Raw genomic sequence first — 19,557 nt, 5'->3', positions numbered from 1 at the left:
TCCAAGCTAGATGGTTTAACTGACAAATTCTATTAAGTACAGGGATCAATCCATAAAACATAATAGAGAGTTCACAAATAAACCCACACAAATAAAATTAACTAATTTTTGACAAAAGACAAAGGAAATCCAATGAAGAAAGGATAATCTTTCAACAATAGTACTAAAATAAGTGAACATTCTTATGACAAAAAACAACAAACAGCCTTGACCTATACCCTTCACATTATACAAAAAATTGCTCAAGATGAATTATACATAAAGCTATAAAACAATTAGAAGAAAATATAATGTTTTTGACTTCGGTTAAGCACAGAGTCCTTAGATACGAATCAAAACAAATTTGATAAAAAATTTAATAAAGTTGATTTCACCAGAATTAAAAATATTTACTCTATCAAAGATACTTAAAAGAAAGGACAAGACACAGATTGGGAAATAATATTGTGAATCACAAAAATGACAATGGAGATGTACCTAGAGTATATAAAGAACTCTCAAAACACAGTAAGTACTAAGAATAATAACCCAATTTATAAAAATGGCAAAAGATGTGAGCCATGTGAACTGACATTATTTTATACTTTTTGTTTTGAGATAGTTATATATTCATACACAGTTGTAAGAAATAGTAGAGATTCTGTGACCCCTACTTCCCTAAAGTTAATATCCTACAAAACTATAGTACAATAACTCAACCAGGATATATAACCACTGATACAGTCATAATACTGAAATATTCCTTTGGGGTGACTGGGTGGCAGTTAGCATCTGACTCTTGGGTTTCAGCTGAGGTCATGATCTCACAGTTTCTTAAGTTTGAGCCCTGTGTGAGGCTCTGTGGTGGCAGAGCAGAACCTTCATGGGATTGTTCTCTCTCCCTCTCTCTCTTCCCCTCCCCAGCTCACACTATCTCTGTTTCTCTCAAGTAAATAAACTAAAAAAAAAAAAGTTCTATTAACATATGGATCCTACCTATGTTCTTTTATAGCCACACCCACTCTCTTCTGGTCTTTTTTTCTTGATAGACTGTTAATTTTACTGATCTTTTCAAAGAAATAGATTTTTCTTTTTTTTATTGTTGTTCTGCTTTTAATTATGTTGGTTTTAATTTTTACCTTTATTATTTCCTTCTGCTTGCTTTATTTTGTTCTTCTTTTTCTAGGTTCATGGGGTAGAAGCTTAGATTACAATTTGACTTTTCCTTTTCCTTTTTAAAATTTTTTTTAATGTTTATTCAATTTGAGAGAGAGATAGAGACAGAGTACAAGCGGGGTAGGGGCAGAGAGAGAGGGAGACAGAATCTGAAGCAGGTTCCAGGCTCTGAGCTTTCAGCACAGAGCCCAATGCGGGGCTGGAACTCATGAACCACAAGATCATGCCCTGAGCCGAAGTTGGGCACTTAATTGACTGAGCCACCCAGACACCCGTGACTTTTCTTCTTTTCTAATGTAACCAGATAGTGAAGTAAATTTCCCACTTAGCTCTGCTTTAGCTGTGTTCCACAAATTCTGACATAATGTTTTTTCATTTCATTCACGTCAATGTAATTTTTATTTATCTTGAGACTCCCTTTTTGATCGAGGGATTATTAGAAGGGTGTTATTTAGTTTCCAAGCATTTGCAAAATTCCTGTTACCTTTCTGTTATTTCTAATTTGATTTGATTGTGATCAAAGAACGCACCCTGTATGATTTCAATTCTTTCAAATTTGTTGAGGTTTATTTCATGACCTAGGATATCATCTTTCTTGGTACATGCTCTGTGAACACTTGAAAAGAATGTTTATACTATTGATAGATGAAGTGTTTTATAACTGTCACTTAGATTTTGTTGGATGATACTATTATTGAGTTCTTCTATATACTTGGTTATTTTCTATCAATTATTGACAGTCTGTAATTGTAAATGTGGATTTGTCTATGTCTCCTTTCAGTTCTATGAGTTTTGGGTTTATATATTTTGCAGCTCTGTTGTTTAGTGCATGCACAGTTAGGATTGCTAAGTCCTTTTGGGGGACTGGCCATTTTATCATTATGTAAACACTGTCCATTTTTGTATCTGATAATTCTCTGTACTCTGAAGTCTACTTTATTTGATATTAACATAGCCACTCTGCTTTCTTTTCATTAATGTTTTCAGGATATGTCTTCTCCCAACCTTTTAATCTGCCCATATCATTATATTTAAAGTGTATTTCTTGAAGACATTATATAGCTGGGTTGTGTTTTTAAAATCTGCCACTCTCAACCTTTCAATTGGTGTATTTAGACCACTTACAGTATCTCCACAGTGACAGTGAATCAACAGAAAATGGAAACTGGAGAAGAAGTTTGTGGAAGTTTAGAAGGAAAGAGGAGATGAGTAGGGCTGCTAGAGGAGAAAGGTCAAAGCAGCATTTTTGTTGGCTACTTTTTTCTTAAAAAAGAAACCAGCAAAAAGGAAAAGAATAAAAATGTTGTAGATACAATACCTGACTCATGGTCATGCAGGAGAGGTAAACAGTCAATTCCAAAGTATACAAAGAAAGACTGAACAGAAGTATCAACCAGAGAACAGAAAACAAGGGGAGATTCAGGCTAGCGGAAAGGGAAAATGAAGTTGAAATAGTCACTTGAGCACATGAATAAAAGGATGGCCCAACAGGGCAGTTGGATGCTTTAAAATTGTAGTGGCTCTAATCCACAACGTTTCCACTCTCCCAAGTATTATGCAACATTTTGAGTTATTACCAAATCATAGATTCTATCTGTAAGATTTCTTTAAACTGACTCTTCCCCACTGCTATTATCTACTCAGACATGTGCAAAGCCCTCCTAAATGGTATCCTTGTTCCCAGTCTTACCTCTCTCTCTTAAACACACAAACTGTGATAATTTATTTTAAATGCCAGTTATACCAAATCACTTCCTGCTTTATATTCTCAAAAGTTTGTTACACACAGTGGATATTCTTTAGAAAATTATCTCTGTCCTTCTTGTCTCACTTTACTAGCAACTTCAATTAGCAACGACATATAGCATGTAGGCTATCTAACAGGTACTTTCCAATCTCTCAAACACCAGAACCATATCGTTCAATTTTAAGTATCCATGGTTCCACAGAAACTCCAAACTCAATACAATTCTTCCTTTCTCTGAAATTTCTTTCTCTACTATTCACTATTTCTGTGATTTTTACCATCATTGACCTTGCTGTCCAAATTATCTTTGATTTTTCCTTCTCCCTCACTCCCACATTCAATTAGTTACAAGTCCTGCCAATTCTAGCAACTTGGTATTTCCCAAATTTTTCCACTTACCTCTATTCTTACTGCATTTATCTTGTTTCAGGCTGCCATCATATCATCTCTTTGAGAAAACACAAGTTACTACTTTTGTAGCTAATCACTGCTACCTGATTCTTACTTGTCCAATCTCTTACTACTGTGCAACCAGAGTAATCCTTCTAAATCACAAATATGATCAGAAACCATAATGTTTCAATGCCACCTCCCCTACTTTAGAGTAAAGATACAGACCAATGCTGTCCAACAGAACTTACTATAATGACTGGATTGTTGTATATCTGTGTTGTCCAACAGAATAATTGCTAGTCATATATGACTGGCTACTGAGCCCGTGAAATAAGTATAGTGTGACTAAAGAAGTAAATTTATAATTTAAATTAAAATTTTTAATGTTTATTTATTTTTTACAGAGAGAAAGAGATAGAGCCTGAGCAGAGGAGAGGCACAGAGAGAGGGAGACACAGAATTTGAAGCAGGCTCTGGGCTCTGAGCTATCAGCACAGAGCCCAATGCAGGGCTCGAATTCACAAGCCATGAGATCATGACCTGAGCCAAAGTCAGACACTCAACCAACTGAGCCACCTTAATTAATTTAAATTTTATAGCTACATGTGTGTGGTTAGTTACCTTTTGGTCAGTACAGGTCTAGATTGTTCTTATCATGGCATATAAAAGTTCCCATGTCCTGGCACTGCATTTTCCTCTCACACAAAATTTACTGTAGTTTTAGTAAACTGGTTAGTTCGTCTTGTATCTATGATGGTATTCAAACACAGAGACCTTTGCTCATACTGTTTTCCCTGCATGAGGTCCTTACAACTGTTTTGATTGTATTGTTCTTACAATTGTTCTTAGTTCAACAAAACTAAAAGGCAGACTACGGAATGGGAAATACACAAACACACACACACACACACACACACACACACATTTATTTATTTGCAAATAACATATTTGATAAAAGATTAGTATCCAAAATCTATAAAGAATTTATCAAACTCAATACCCAAAAAACAAACAATCCAGTTAAGAAATGGGCAAAAGACATGAATAGACATTTTTCCAAAGAAGACATCCAGATGGTCAACAGACGTATGAAAACATGCTCAACATCACTCATCATTAGGGAAATACAAATCAAAACCATGATAAGATATTACCTCACATCTGTCAGAATGGGTAAAATTAACAGCACAGGAAACAACAAGTCTTGGCAAGGATGCAGAGAAAGGGGAACCCTCTTACACTGTTGGCGGGAATGCAAACTGTGTAGTCACTTTGAAGAACAGTATGGAGGTTCCTCAAAAAGTTAAAAATAGAACTACCCTACGATTCAGCAATTACACTACTAGGTATTTACCCAAAGCATAGAAAAATACAGATTTGAAGGAAAGAGCCCAAGTGTCCACTGTATGTATGTGTAATTTTAGTCATCAAAAAGAATGAAATTTTACCATTTGCAGAACACGGATGGAGCTAGAGAGTATAATGCTAAACAAAATAAGTCAGTCAGAGAAAGACAAATATCATATGATTTCCCTCATATGTGGAATTTAGGGGTGGAATGTATAGGAAGGGGAAAAAAAGAGACAGAGGAGAGGCATTCAGCTGTATACGCCTAAACTTATCTTACTGGTTACATTGCTTTCTAGAAGTCCTTGAAGATCTGCTTTCCTCTTACTTGAATTATTAATGTTTACTTACTTTTCAGTGTGAGGAACATACATTTACCTAAAAAGGCATGTGGATGGTACCTTTCCTAAATCTGTGTATGTATGACTGGGCACATCCTTTCCCTTTTGGCCTCTGTCTACTTAAAAGGCATGATTACTCTGGCAGTGCAGATTCTATTTCTTCTACGTCATCAATTAGCTACACTATTGTGGGCCTCAGACTCTCCAGTGCCCTTGATTTTTCCATTTCCTCCGTAGCAGGCTTGTTTCTGATCACTACCAATAAAACTCCTCTGATTCCAGGCCTTGTACCATCTGCCTGGTCTTTGTTGTTATCTGATCACCCTGAGTTTGGCTCATGGTCCAAGCTCACACAAAGGACTTTTGAGTGCCTTGATTTTCTACCACACTGCTAGTCCTACTCAAATTAGAGTGTGAATGTAGGATCAAGAGTTCAAAGCCTCAAAGACTTCAAAGATTCTTGGTAGCCATCTGATCTAAATAAGCCTTTATAAGCTGTGATCTCCTCATCTACAAAATGGGGATAATAGTACCCATTCCAAGGTGTTGTGAAAATAAGTAAAATAATTATGTAAAGTCTCTAGTACAATGCCTAGCCCACAGAAAACAATAAATGTTAACAATTATTAATCATTATTTCAAATAATGTATTATTCTCCTCTACAATTTTTAAGCATGATAATTCTTCATATAGAAGAAGAAAAAACCATTTTTTTTTTCCCAAAGAGGTAATTCTGGGGGAATATTCAGTGGTATGAGATAAGGTATCACTGGATCTTCACCTTTTAGTCCGTCATTATGTTTTTTACATTTAATGTATAACATAACACAACACTCACTGAAAAGAAAGAATATTTCAGTCATTAGCTGTGTTTAGAATAGAAAGCTATTTGTTTAAATTGTTGAGAGACAGAATTTTTAAGGTAATTATACTGACTTTGATGACTAAGGATTGTATTTTTTACTATATGTTTACACTTCAAATATAGATTTAAAAAACTTAGCAGTCATACATAATTACACTGTGATATGTGTTAGAATATACTGATATAAATATTTAAAAATTATATCACAAAATTTAGCAGATTATTAATCAGTAACCAAGAACCTCCCCAATTAAATCACTATAAACCACCATAGCAAAACAACTGCTAATCCAGAAAACAGGAAGTAAGGGAAATGGAAGATGTATACTAAACATTTGGGAGATATGAAATTTATCCCATGAGTGTTGTAAAGAGCTCATAATTTAAGAATGCCAAAGCCCAAGTGTGTTATGAGGGTCTTTCCTCAAAAGTGACATTAATTGCATATCCCACAGATGCTTATTATGTATTCTATTTATATCAGAGTATAAAATGTAGTTGAAAATATACAGATTCAATATATTAAAGGGTGATAATAAAACACAGTTACTCTGGCCTAGCAAAAATTGTTATTTTTAAGCTTCAATTTTTGGTCTCTCTATAAAATAGTATTAGGGTATTAAGTGAAAATGGTATTCAGTCTTTATACTTGAATCTGTGATTAAGAGTCTTTTGGACTCAAACAAGCACATACTTGGGAATGGAACCTTAACACTGGTACTTTAGAGGCTTTTGCACAAAAATAACCCCTATGTGATGAAATCACAGCACATTCCTATTGTCATACTGAAAATGAAGATGCCAAAAAAAGCAACCCTTAGAAACTACCTTGGAAAGCTGGAAATAATGTAGTCAATATTTGCTTTGGATGTTAATCAGCATGCACTGACAGGCCCCTACAGAACTAAAATTTTAAAAGTCTAATACCCATCAATAACTGGCAAACAAAAGACAATTCAAAATGTTAATGATTTGTATTAAAGCAAGAGAAACTTTGATCAAAGTGCAACAGGAGTAATAATTCATAAAGTTAATGAAAAACAGTGTAAATTACTTCTAGGAAATATCATTTTATAATATCACATTTAACTTAAAATTAGCTTTGTTTAACTAAACAGTAAGTTGATTGATTTAACATTTTGTAACACAAAAACCAGCTACAATTATCCAGGGGATAATGTACTTAAGTACATAAAATAATAGCACTAGTAAGCAAATTATTATATAATATTCAAAATCTCATGGGTATTTAATTCCCACACTTCAAGATAAGTATCATCAATTTACTTAAAATTTAGATAAGCTAATTTGGAATGACTTTAGCCAATGTTAGTACAATTAATATTTTTATACTAATTAATTCTAATTTTGTTAAATAAATTTATTAGCAAAATACAAGAAGTATGTTTGTATATGGCTCATCTGCCACATCAGGAGACTTCCACATATATTCTCTTACAAAAAACAGAACAAAACTATTTCTAAAAATGGAGTAACTGCAACATCTCTTAATGACAATTATAACCATATTATAAAGCAGACTTAAATTCTCACATATATATGATTTATTCCCCATTCTATGCAAATTGTTAATACTGATAACATTTCCCATTGATACATTCATTATTGGCATTTTTATCATATCATTTTCTAATTTTGTTAAAACATTTCAGTATACAAGAAAATACTTGTTTGAAAATCAAAATTCTGGGGCACCTGGGTGGCTCAGTCGGTTGAACATCAGACTCTTGATTTTGGATCAGGTCATGATCTCATGTTTCCTGGGACTGAGCCCTGCATCCTGCTCTGTGCTGGCAGATTCGGATTGAGCTTCAAATTCTCTCTCTCTGACCCTCCCTCACGCATGCATGCGTACACACTCTCTTTCTCTCTCTCTTTCTCTCAATAAATAAATAAACATTAAAAAATAAAAATAAAAATTTTGTAAAAAAAATGGCAAGCAAAAGCACATTTTAGATGATGCCTATTATGAATTCTGATATCTTAAAGAAGAATAGTTTTTATTAACTGAAAATTGATTATTTTGTGTTTGTAACTTGAGGATAATGTACTCAAAGTGTCAATTAATTGTTTTTAAGCATGAATACTGAATGTCAGCCTAAATTACCAGCTTGATTTCAACAGGAATGGACAGTAGCATCAGCAATTACTTAGATTAATATTACTTTTATGACATAAAACAAAACAAACTATGTCAATTCATTTCCCTGAAGTACAAACCTACAATATTCTTTTAGCCTTAGGGACACAAAATTATTTTGCTAAATTGCTATAATCTGTTTCTAGAAGTTTACTCCTCAGCTCTATACTGGCTCTTTAGAAGCACTGGTCTGAAGGATAGCTGTTAAGTTTCCACCTAAGTAGAAGCTATTCATATGCTTTGGTGAAGAAAACATAGAAAGCCAGAGGTGGAAAGGTTCATGAAACACGCAGAACATCATACTCACAGAGCCATGACATCCTAACTGGGGAATGGTAATGACAGATAATGGCAATAGAAGGACTGCCAACATATATTGAATGATATTGAATGCTTACTACACATTCAGCACTATGATTTCTGTATATTATAATTCTCATAGACACCCGATGAAGTAAGTACCATTATTTTCAATATCCATTTCACAAACGAAGAAACCAAGGATCAAAACGGTTAACAGATCTGTTTCATTTCAAAGTCTGTGCTTCTAAATGCTATTGCATACTATACTCATATTTTTCCTTGGCCCCAAAGATTCTAACAGTAATCAACAGGAAATATACAGATGAGTAGTACAACTGAAAGTAGCATAAAGACAAAGGAAAATTGAACTACATGTGTCCCACAAATAGAAATAATACAATCAAATTTAATAAATGAAGTGAATAGATAAACTCCTTGCACTATAAAATGCAGTAGAGACCAATTAAGAGAACGAGTGACTTCATTGAAGTTTAAAAAAAAATGTACATTTTCAGTTAATGCAGATGAGATTCTATGACTAAAATAATGGGATAAATGAGTCAGCTATGGTTACTGCTGAAAAATAAAGTTGAAAGGACTAAGAATGATTATGTCATGGATCATGGAATTTTATTGGGAGGGTGCTGGTCAGATGTCAAAGAAGCTCTAGGAATGATTATGATGACGAGAAAGCTGATGGAAACTAATGTCTGAAAAGGAAACTGGAACATAATGGTTTATAAATCATCTTACCCAAGCCCATGCCACCCACCACTGCAATATAAAGCACCATCTCAAAAAGTTAATAAACAATAAAGCATTTCAAAGAAATGATAAGTATGTCCAACATTAAATTCTTTCCCCAATATTTAAGACCAATATCTAGACTTTAGTAAACAATTTTTGAGGGTGTAAAATAGGCTTTGGGATCTGAATAAACCACTTGAGTGCACAGTAGAGAGGAATATAGAATTTAACTCCTGACCTTACCACCAGCTATTTTAAAATACATTTTTATGTCTACAATCACAAACACATTAGCCAGACTTTTAAGTGTAAATGATGATTCACTAATAACTTACAGTACTGCCCAATATGCATGTTACCCTCAACTTTCTCATTTCTCATGGGAATGATGGAGCTGCTCTCAATGCTGAGACTTAAACTTGAGTCACAAGTTTAAGTCACAGAAATGAAAACAAGCATCATTTACACAGAAAAGCAGACATCTTTAATCACAGTTCAGGGTTTCCAGAGATGATAGATAGCAGAGTTATTATCAGTGAAAGACTGTATGTAACATGAGAACATAAAGAAAACATTCACTGATATTTCTTTGGGCTAAAGAAACAGACTCTGCTCTGGTCTTAAACCTTCGATTTTTTGAAATTCTTTGTAATTCAAATAACAAATTCATATTTACTGAGCATCTACTATGTACATCTTAATAATATTGTCTCTATTTTCCAAGTTCTACCTAATTGAGAGATGGGAATTGCAGAAAATATCTACCAAGGAACTGTCCAGCACTAGATATGAATGTTTTATTGTTTCAATGTTGCAGCACTACACAAATTTATATTTATTAGAACTGCAATCTTTCTAATTTTCCTACTCATTAAGCCACTGAATAAACACACATACAAACATAACACACGCCTCTGAGGAGCGCTTGGCTCCCTATTCTTCTGTGATAGCATGTTACAAAAGTTACATGGCTGAAAATGATTACCATATTGTGTTCACCCTGAGGAACATTGAGTTCACTTCTACAAATGCAATTCCCAATAAAATGGAAAACACATGGATAGACTGCAGGACTGGCTGGGTTTGGGGCTGGCTTCATGTGTGTATGACCTGTGTGACTCTGCCCTTCTTAGAATGCTTGGTTTAATGATCTGTTGTTGCCATCCTGAAATTCTTACTAATTTTTTTTAAGGGGGGTATTCATTTTTATTTTACACTGGGCTCTGCAGATTATGGAGCCAATCCTTCCTGGATCTGAATTATGACCTCACTATTTAATATGCATAAACACAGTGTAAGCCTTAAGTTTCTTACCTCATATGACACTAAATTGGCAAGGTTAATGGGAATATTTGATGAAATATCATCTGTGAAAGTAATGAGCACAGGGTCTGGCACATAGGACACAATAGACATAGGAAATGAAGCGGAGCTGGAATAATTCCAGCTCTTACCTCTATGAATCTGAGACATACAGAAACCACCCTAAGTCATAGTTAGATATAGCTGAAATGTAAACTTTAGTACTTACAACCCATATATCTGTGGTGCAATTTCTAGTCTGTTCAAGTGCATATAAAGCTCAATATCATGCTTCTTCAGTAGATGATCCTGGATCTGGTTGACTTTAGTAACAATAGCAATCGTTGGCCCTAAATCCTGTGGTCTAGCAAAGGGGATGGGAGTCATCAGTGTTTCTTTTCCCTACAAACAGAAAAAATGGAGCATGTGTTATTTCAATATGAAATGAGCAAATGTATAAACATCATTCTTGAATGTACTCACCTATGGAAGCTTAAATAAGAACCAAAAACTCATGACAATCATCTCATGACAAATGCTTAAACTGTGGAATCATCTGCTGATCGTCATACAGATGAATTGTGCACATAATGTAAAGGCCAGGAAATGCCTTCTAAAATATTTTCTACCTGTCTTCCCTTGACCAGTTTCTCTGGTGACATTAAATATTAAATTATTAAATTAAATATTTTTCAAGATAACTTTCGCTACAGCGGCTGCTAATCTACTTGTCTACAGCCAATCTGTCTAATCAGCCATCGTACCTAAGTGGAATACTCTGATGAAAAGGTATTTCTTGTGGCATAAAATTTAAACATGAAAAACAGCAAATGAAAACTGCTTTACTTTGAGCTCTCAAAACTATAAAAAAGTCAGGAAAAAAAGGAAACTAGTATTAGAAAAGAAGATATTTTCTAACTGCCCTTTGATTAATTATAGTTGAGTAGGAAGAGTTTTAAACTCTCCAGACCAAGAGTGTAGCTGAGCTAAAAACAAAAAAAACAAAACAAAAAAACAACAACTACGTAGCTGACTACAACTTTCCTTCCTCCCATTCCAAAGCCCAAGTTAAGAAAGATAAGTCTATACCCTTTCTAATTCTTTCATGGAAACTTCAACTATCCCGAGTCTGATGATTTTCCCTATTATGTGTGACCCTTTCTTATGCTGAGCCCTTAATTTCTCTCTCTCTCCAATCTTGGGATTTACAGCATCATTCTCTCGTGACTACCTGCTTACCACTCATCCTCATTCTATTTCTCTAGCTCAAACTTTTGTTTCTGCTTTGCAACTCTGCTTTTTCATACAGATATGGTCTTAGTTTGATTCTCTACTTGCATGTGATTACTTGACTGATCTCACTCATACAAAGTGCTTCAACCAATACCCATTTTTCCAAAGACTTCTAAATCTGTATTCATAACTTAGAAGCCTCTTGGGTTCTCTCCCATACATTCGCATGTTGGCAAGGAATCTTAGGTTGCAAAAGGGTCTCTAATTCAGGAGGCCCACAACCGAGTTTATCATCTTCTGCTCAAAAATATGTTCATCCTTTCGCCGTACCCACCTCAAACCATCCTCCAATAAGAACACCTGCTTTGCCAATTTTATCTCCTCGGAACAACTTAAGACACTTTTACTAGGTCTTCTCTCCTACAGCTTGACTATTATAACCTGATTTGGGGTCCTCACCATTTCTTTCCTCCTAACTGGTCTCACTGCCCCTAATTTGGTCTGCTTTTACTTATTTATTTTTTTAAATGTTTATTTCTGAGAAAGAAGAGTGCAAGTGGGGGAGGGGCAGAGAGAGAGAGAGAGAAAGAGAGAGAGAGAGAGAGAGAGAGAGAATCCAAAGTAGGCTCTAGGCTCTAAGTTGTCAGTGCAGAGTCTGATGCGGGGCGCAAACCCACAAACCATGAGTTCATGATCTGAGCCAAAGTCGGATGCTTAACCAACTGAGCCATCCAAGTGCCCTGGTCTGCTTTTAAATCTATCTTCCAAAATGTCTGGTAATCCATCTAAAAAAGATATTGGAGTATGCCAAATTCCTCTTCTGAAAACTTTTTAAATAGCTCTTCAGGAAAAGAAAACAAAAGCAAAAAACAAAAGGCATATTCTTCAGCCAGGTCTATGAGGCCTTTCATTATCTGGCCAACCCCTACTCTCACTGTGCTCCCAGAGATCCTGGGGATGCCATTCTTTTACCTGAAATAGCCCTTCCCCAGTATTCCCACAGAGAAGCTCCCCAGTGTATTTAAAGATTTGGCTCAAGTGTCAGGTTCTATTTCATCATCTTCTTTACTACTACAGTATCCATTTCTACTTCTCTGCCTCCTAAACTGTGAGATCTCTAAAAGGAACATCATCTTTTCATCACTGGACCAAATTCAGCGGCACAAAAATAAAGAAGGTAAAGCTCTTGCCCTTGAAGGGGTAGGGAAGAGGAAGACTAACACAAAAAACTTAGAATTCCACATAGGAGCAATCACTAATCAGGCTGGTACAGAGTACAGAGGAGGAGGGGCATGTGTTAGCAGAAAGAAAAATTTCCTGGAAGAGGTTCCATCTGTCTTCCCAGGATCATTTCAAGTCTTAAAAAGAAATGCTGTCCTTTGTACTTCCTAAAGTGCATTTAGGGATATAAGACCATACCGATTTTTATGGCTCAATTAGTTTCTGTTAATTCGTATAGACAGGAGAAAAAGATACCTCTATATTGTGGTCATTTATTATAAAAATAACACAACCAAGACACCTTTGTCTCATTTTATATTATTGAGTATTCTCTTCAGATGATAGGGTGCTATAATTTTCAAAAAAATTATAATTCTTGCTAACATTTTTCCTGATACTAAATTGAAATAATCTGGGGGGGGGGAATTCATGTTAATTGTAAGACACCATTCACATTCAAAAGATAGTGTTTCCCTGAAGCCAACTTTCCTTTAAAAATGAAGAAGTCAGGCATGTGGGTGGCTCAGTAGGTTAAGCCTTCGACTCTTGATTTCATCTCAGGTCATGATCTTACGGTCATGAGATCGAGCCCAGAGTAGAGCCCTTCGAGAAGGAGATCATGCCCAGCATGGAGCCTGTCCCTCTGCCCTTCCCCCACTCGCTTGTGTGCACACACATGCACGCTTTCTCTTTCTACCAAAAAAAAAAAAAAAAAAAAGAACAATTCAACATTTCACTCATTTTAGTCATGTAGCTTTTCTTTAATGAAGAACCTCGTGTGGCTGAATACCATACTGTGTCAGGTGGAGGCAATGAGCTCAGGCAGGGTTTCTGTCAGTCACATGAGAAACAGATCACTAGATCTAGCCATTTTGTAAGGGTCTTAAATAAACATACTTCTGTAGAGATACAATCACTGGCTTTAGAGAGAACAGATCCTAAATTAACCTGTTAAAAATGTTTAACTTAATGAAAGCATGTAATCAATTTCCAGGTTGAACAGAATGAGTTGTCACTAAATCAATAGTATACGCAGTCCATTTTTCAAATGCTTAGTAGATACTCATGAGTAGCCTAAGAACTACAGGTGTATATAAACTGTAGTTTGAAAACATGTCCCCTGTGCTAATACTTACAACAACATTTCTTAAATTCAAGAAACTCACAAGTAATGCTCATGATCACTTAAATGATAAACAGTTTATGTAACAGTGAAATCAAAAGAGAAAATAGTTAATATTAGATATCCCTTACCTTCAGGATTTAGAATAAAAAAATGCCATTTGCATTTCACAGATCTAATCAAATGGGTCAGCTACAAGTATCAACAAAACCAGCAATCTTTAACCATTTATTAAGTGGTACTCAAAATGCGGTCTACAGGTCAGTGCCAATTACAGGGATTCAGCGAGATAATTTTACACCATTATATAAACCAACACACTGCTTTCTTCATCAAGAAAGTCTTAAGGAAAGTATGTCTGCTAACCTAGGCAGCATACAGAGCAGAGAAGAACTGAAAGAGAGAGAAGTGTATGAAGCTCAAACTTCTTTTTAAAAAGGTGACAGGGTCAAGACATAGAATAAAAAGGGGAGGACGAAGAACGGATTTATTAGATGTGCTTTCTAGGAATATATTATCGATATATGCAAGTAATTAATATAAATCTTCAGAGGTCACATCTATATGTTCCTTGATAAAATGGATATCCTTTTTTGTGTTGTCTTAGCCATTTCATGAACTTGACTCAGTGATATCAGCATGAATGGGTGAAACTGAAAAGTGGTAATGCTCACATTTTTATCATTCAGTTTCGCAGATACTGTGAAACAGTTATAAAATACAATTGACCCCTACATGATCAGGATGCTTATATCTAAATGTATTAAAATACTTTTTGTTCAAAATTTTGATTTTTCACATAAGTCTGTGACTTCATCAAATCACCTGACAAGAATAAATACACTGTTCTAAAACACAGTAGTTTATCAAATATGCTTACAAGTTTCACCTCTTATAATCCTGACAAAATGTAAAATGTTGACATATTGCTGAAGAAAGACTTTATCACCTAGGCTGAAGGTCGGCAAATTTTCTCTGTACAGGCCAGACAGCAAGTATTTTAGGCTTTAGAGGTTATAGTCTGTGTTGCAACTACTCAACTCTGTAATGAGCAGTTGTAATGAGCAAGCGGCCATAGACACTACAGAAACCAACAGGCATGGACGTATCCCAGTACAACTTTTTTTATGGACATGGAAATTTGAATTCCATATAATTTTCATATGTCACAAAATATTATTCTTCTTTTGATAGTTTTCAACCATTTAATAATGTAAAAGTCATGCTTAACTCCCAAGCTGTATAAAAACAGATGGCAGACCAAATTGGCCTACAGACAGTAGTCTGCCCTGATCTAGACCAAAGGCATAAAAAGCATTAGTTATCCATTTCAGTTTTTAAAAGATGGAATAAAGTGGCAGAAGAATATATGGTTTCTGACCAGAATGCAAACAATCACACCAACATAAAGCAAATGAATCATATAGAAAAAAATTTACCAAAAACTCTTAATGACATCCCTTGCCAGCATAATTGGCAATTTTTCCGATATCGTGTAATAACCATGAAAACACCGTAATGATCTAAGTTAGCATATATGTTTACTTAAAATGTCAGTTAACTCAGCAATTCTACTCCCAGAAGAATGCCAAGAGCACTGAAAACATGTGTTGACACAAAGTTTATACACAAATGTTCATAGTGACATTATTCTAATAGCCAGAAAGGGAAAGAACCCAAATGTCCATCAACTGATGTATGGATAAACAAAATGTGGTATATTCACATAGTGGAATATTACTCAGCCATGAAAAGGAATGAAGTACTGATGCCTGCTACAACATAAACGAACACTGAAAACTTTACGTTAGTGAAAGGAATCAATCACAAGAGGCCACATATGATATGGTTCCATTTACATGAAATGTCCAGAATAGGCAAGTTCATAGAAAGTGAAAGTACATCAGTGATGCCAGAGACCCTGGGGAGTAGGAGAATGCAGAGTATGTTAATGGGTATGGGATTTCCTTCTATGGTGATGAAAATACTTTCAAATTAGATAGTAAGGGCATTTGCACAATCCTGTGAATATTCTAAACTACTAAATTGTACACTTTAAAAAGGAGAATGTTATGGTATATCAGTTACATCACACAATAAAATTTATAGTTAAAAAGAATAAGAGAGAGTAAGGATAAATGGTATTGATGCTAAATGTATAAATTCAATAGTGATGCATTAGTAAAAATAAGACAACCTATCTGGTACAAAGTTAATCTATGCACTTCAGTAACAACATGTCTGTCTATCAACTCACTAGGACAACAACAGATCAAGTAGATAAATGCACTTCATTTAAAATTTACAGTAATTTTTAAAGAAGATCTATTGCATGGATAATACATATACATATAAAATAAATTTTCTCTTTATATGCAATTTCTTATACTACCATTGTACATCTGCCAATATTACTAGCAACATGGTTTAGATCCCCAATTCAATCTTATTCTGTAAGTCTTTTTAAATTTTTGTTTTTTTATAGTAGTAATAATGGCTTTGCTTCTCTGATTAGATGCTGCTACTTACTGAAATCATTTGTTTCCCCCCCAAATATATTGAAAATATCTGTACTATAATATTTACCTTTTGACCATCATGCTCAAAAGTAGAAAACCAAGGTTCAGCAGTTTCCATAAGTTGTGAGAACATTGCACTAAAAATTAGAAAAATAATACAGTGTTAATGTTAAACCCTTATTAAAGTAGAAATGGGGTAAAAAAGTAACATAATAGAAAGCTTTTGTACTTACTAGGCATCATGTTCCAGATACTCAGGGTTCAAGAGAGTTTTCATCTCCTCACTTGAAAAAGCAATACAAATAATCAATATGTATAATGTTTTTAATAGAAGGGGATGCTGCAGAGGTTACCTTATTCTATACTCATAAGCCAACTTTCATATAATGTGTATATGAAAAAAAATCATCCTTTCTAAATAAAAAAAATCAATTCCATTAACAAATGAAATCTTCTCTTTCTAGAAAGATCAAAAACAAACTAGGTACCTTGTATGTACCACAATGAAATAACTAATTGCTACAAATAAAAAATACAAAATGTGACAATATATTCCTTGAATGTGTCTGATCTAGAATAAATTGGTTACTTCACAATCTATTTTGTTTTTCTAAAACAAAACAAAACAAAACAAAACAAATATTTACTTACTGGTCAAATATACCATATAAAAACATTTTGTTCTTTTAATGGCTTCTATTTTTATTATATTTTAATACCCATTAATCAGTGACAGTACCTCTTTCAAATTTTAGTGTTGCTTTTACCTTTCAATGGCTTGAAACTGCTAAAGCAGCATGTCCAAATTATTTAAAAGTAATTTTCAATCATCTATACTTTCCTGTGGAGTATGATGTATGTACACATTTTGAAAAAGATAAAAACTGGCATGAAAATAGGATCACAATACTAACTTCATCCATATCATACTTTAGAATAACTGAATAAAGGGTAATTAAGATACAAGTGCTCTAGTCAGATCCAATAAACTCAGTAAAATTAGAGACACTCAAAATGAACTAGAAAATACTAATCTATAATACAGTAAACAAAAGTTAATTTAACAAAGACTCTAATTTATGCTGAGCAAAATGGATGGCTATATTTAATTAATAGAAATCATATAGATAAACACATAAGATGTTATGTGTTAATTTTTTCTGTTCTGCATATGGATGGGTCAGCCTATGGAATCCTTCTGACAAAAGTTTATAATCTCACAGCTTCCATTCCCAAGATACTTCCTGGCTACTTCTCTGGGCCATCAGTTAGGGCATTTAAAGTTAGAAAACAAATTCTAACAATTAGCCCAGGTTACATACAATTACTAAAGTTATTTGCTAGAAAGAATACATTAATGTATCTCAAAAACATGACAAACCATTTTTGTTTATTTATAGACTGGGGTTCTTTGGAGTACTGGTCTCCTATTTATGACCTGAACTCAGTCAAATCTGGTGAGGAGAAAGGATCTCAGATCAAGTTAAAGCTTGTGAAGCTTGTAGTGAAAGAATGGTTCATTAGAGGATGGTACATATGAATACTGTTAATCAATAGCACTTTGCCATTACACCAAAATTTCTTCTTCTTGATCCGCTACTTAAATGTCTTCCTGTGGCACAGATCTGTGACTTGCAAATACTATTACAATTACAAATTTGCCCATAGCCCATAGGACTACAACTACTAAGTGGAATTAATAATCAGCCACATGAAACACAACCAAATGTTTACAATTTATAAAAGTACCTTCAACGTAAAAGATTCTGAGGTTAAGATGATTACCGCAAGGCTTAAAAAACAGATGGAGCTCATATAAAAACTTGCCTTGGTTGGGCAGACTCACTGGCATGAAGAAAAGCTTGGTGGTCACAGTGGAGGATAAAGACTATAGGTGCTAAGAGCTCGTGCATGCCCTGAAACGTAAGAGCAAGACAAATGAGAGGGGGAAGATGCTGAGGGTCCACCAGTGGACAGAATAGGCTCAGTGAAATGCTTCTTCAACTGATCCTTACTGCCAACATTTCCATATTTTAGAGAAATGCATAAAATGAAAAGCTACAAAATGAGATTTTATTTACTTTTAGAATTTGATTCCAATTCAACCACAGCACAAATTCTTCTTCTTTAAAACATGGAGAACAGTTCTTGCTTAAATGACACAACAAACAATAAATTGGCATGGCAGACAACCTTGCACCTGTCAGTTGCTTCAGGATCTGTACTCATAAATATGAATTTCATTTATGCAAATTATAATCATGAGCTACAGTGTAAAGATCTGCAGTAAGAAGGGCAACTGAGAACTGTAGACCTAAAGAAATTATATCCAGTGTTTTCATTACATAATGGCTCAAAATTAGGATGTCTGTAGATTTAGGAAGAGCTGAAGTCAGCTAGCTGGAAATGCTGGATAATAAAAGAAACAATCTCTAGCAGGTATGACAGCAAAGTTTTCGAAGTATGATTTTCAACATGTTTAATCTGAAAACGACCATAATTTCTTTCCTGTCTACTTCAACTATAAGGTTACTGTTCAATTTATTTAGTGAATTCACCAATTGTATTTTCTTTTTCCTTATATTGGTGTTACCCATGAATTACACGAATAGGCACAGAAACAAAAAAGCATATTAGCTACTAAGCTATCTCTAAAAATTCATTATTTATCCTTTATTGTGGAAAAGGTAAATAATTTGCCTTTTAAATGAAATGTTTTTCCCCCCTTAAGCATCAGAAAACATATTTAACAAGTTAAAAGTAGACTATATTCTTTTCTGCCTCTTAAAGTGAGTAAATTATCACTTTCCTTTTGCTTAATAATTATGGATGATCTTTTATTTAAAAAAATAAGACAAAACACCACCTTTATAGGAAATAAAAATAAAATATGGAGGCAAAGGGAAGAGTTTCACTGGCGGAAGCAGAGACTTCCATGATGGAAGGGCAGTCGCACAACCCTCTGTACATCCTAGAAGCACCAGGCTATTCTTAGAAAGCTAGTGGTCAGCACAAAATAAGATGAAAGTGAACTCTATCAGAGTTCATTCATAAGTTATCACTAGACCTGAATTAGGACTTTATGACATTTGTGCAAAA

The 19,557-nt window shown here is 34.4% G+C and overlaps 1 protein-coding gene across 2 annotated transcripts in view; it reads right to left on the bottom strand.

Annotated features, from left to right (window-relative positions):
* The window catches only part of TBC1D5 (TBC1 domain family member 5), a 549,135-nt gene that overhangs the window by 202,007 nt on the left and 327,571 nt on the right, over positions 1–19,557 (bottom strand). For both annotated transcript variants that reach the window (XM_047100344.1, XM_047100345.1), the window contains 4 exons: positions 18,286–18,374; positions 16,692–16,742; positions 16,526–16,595; positions 10,592–10,764 (listed from right to left, as the gene is read on the bottom strand). In XM_047100344.1, coding sequence (XP_046956300.1) covers positions 10,592–10,764; positions 16,526–16,595; positions 16,692–16,742; positions 18,286–18,374 — 383 coding nt within the window. The remainder of the gene's footprint in view (positions 1–10,591; positions 10,765–16,525; positions 16,596–16,691; positions 16,743–18,285; positions 18,375–19,557) is intronic.

The sequence above is a fragment of the Lynx rufus genome, unplaced genomic scaffold (assembly GCF_022079265.1).
Source record: "Lynx rufus isolate CCGP_SWC_20201006 ecotype Redwood Valley unplaced genomic scaffold, mLynRuf1.p SCAF_5, whole genome shotgun sequence".
Classification (NCBI taxonomy): Eukaryota; Metazoa; Chordata; class Mammalia; order Carnivora; family Felidae; genus Lynx; species Lynx rufus.
The sequence above is the reverse complement of the archived record's forward strand: the minus strand, read 5'-3'. Positions and strand labels throughout refer to the sequence as shown.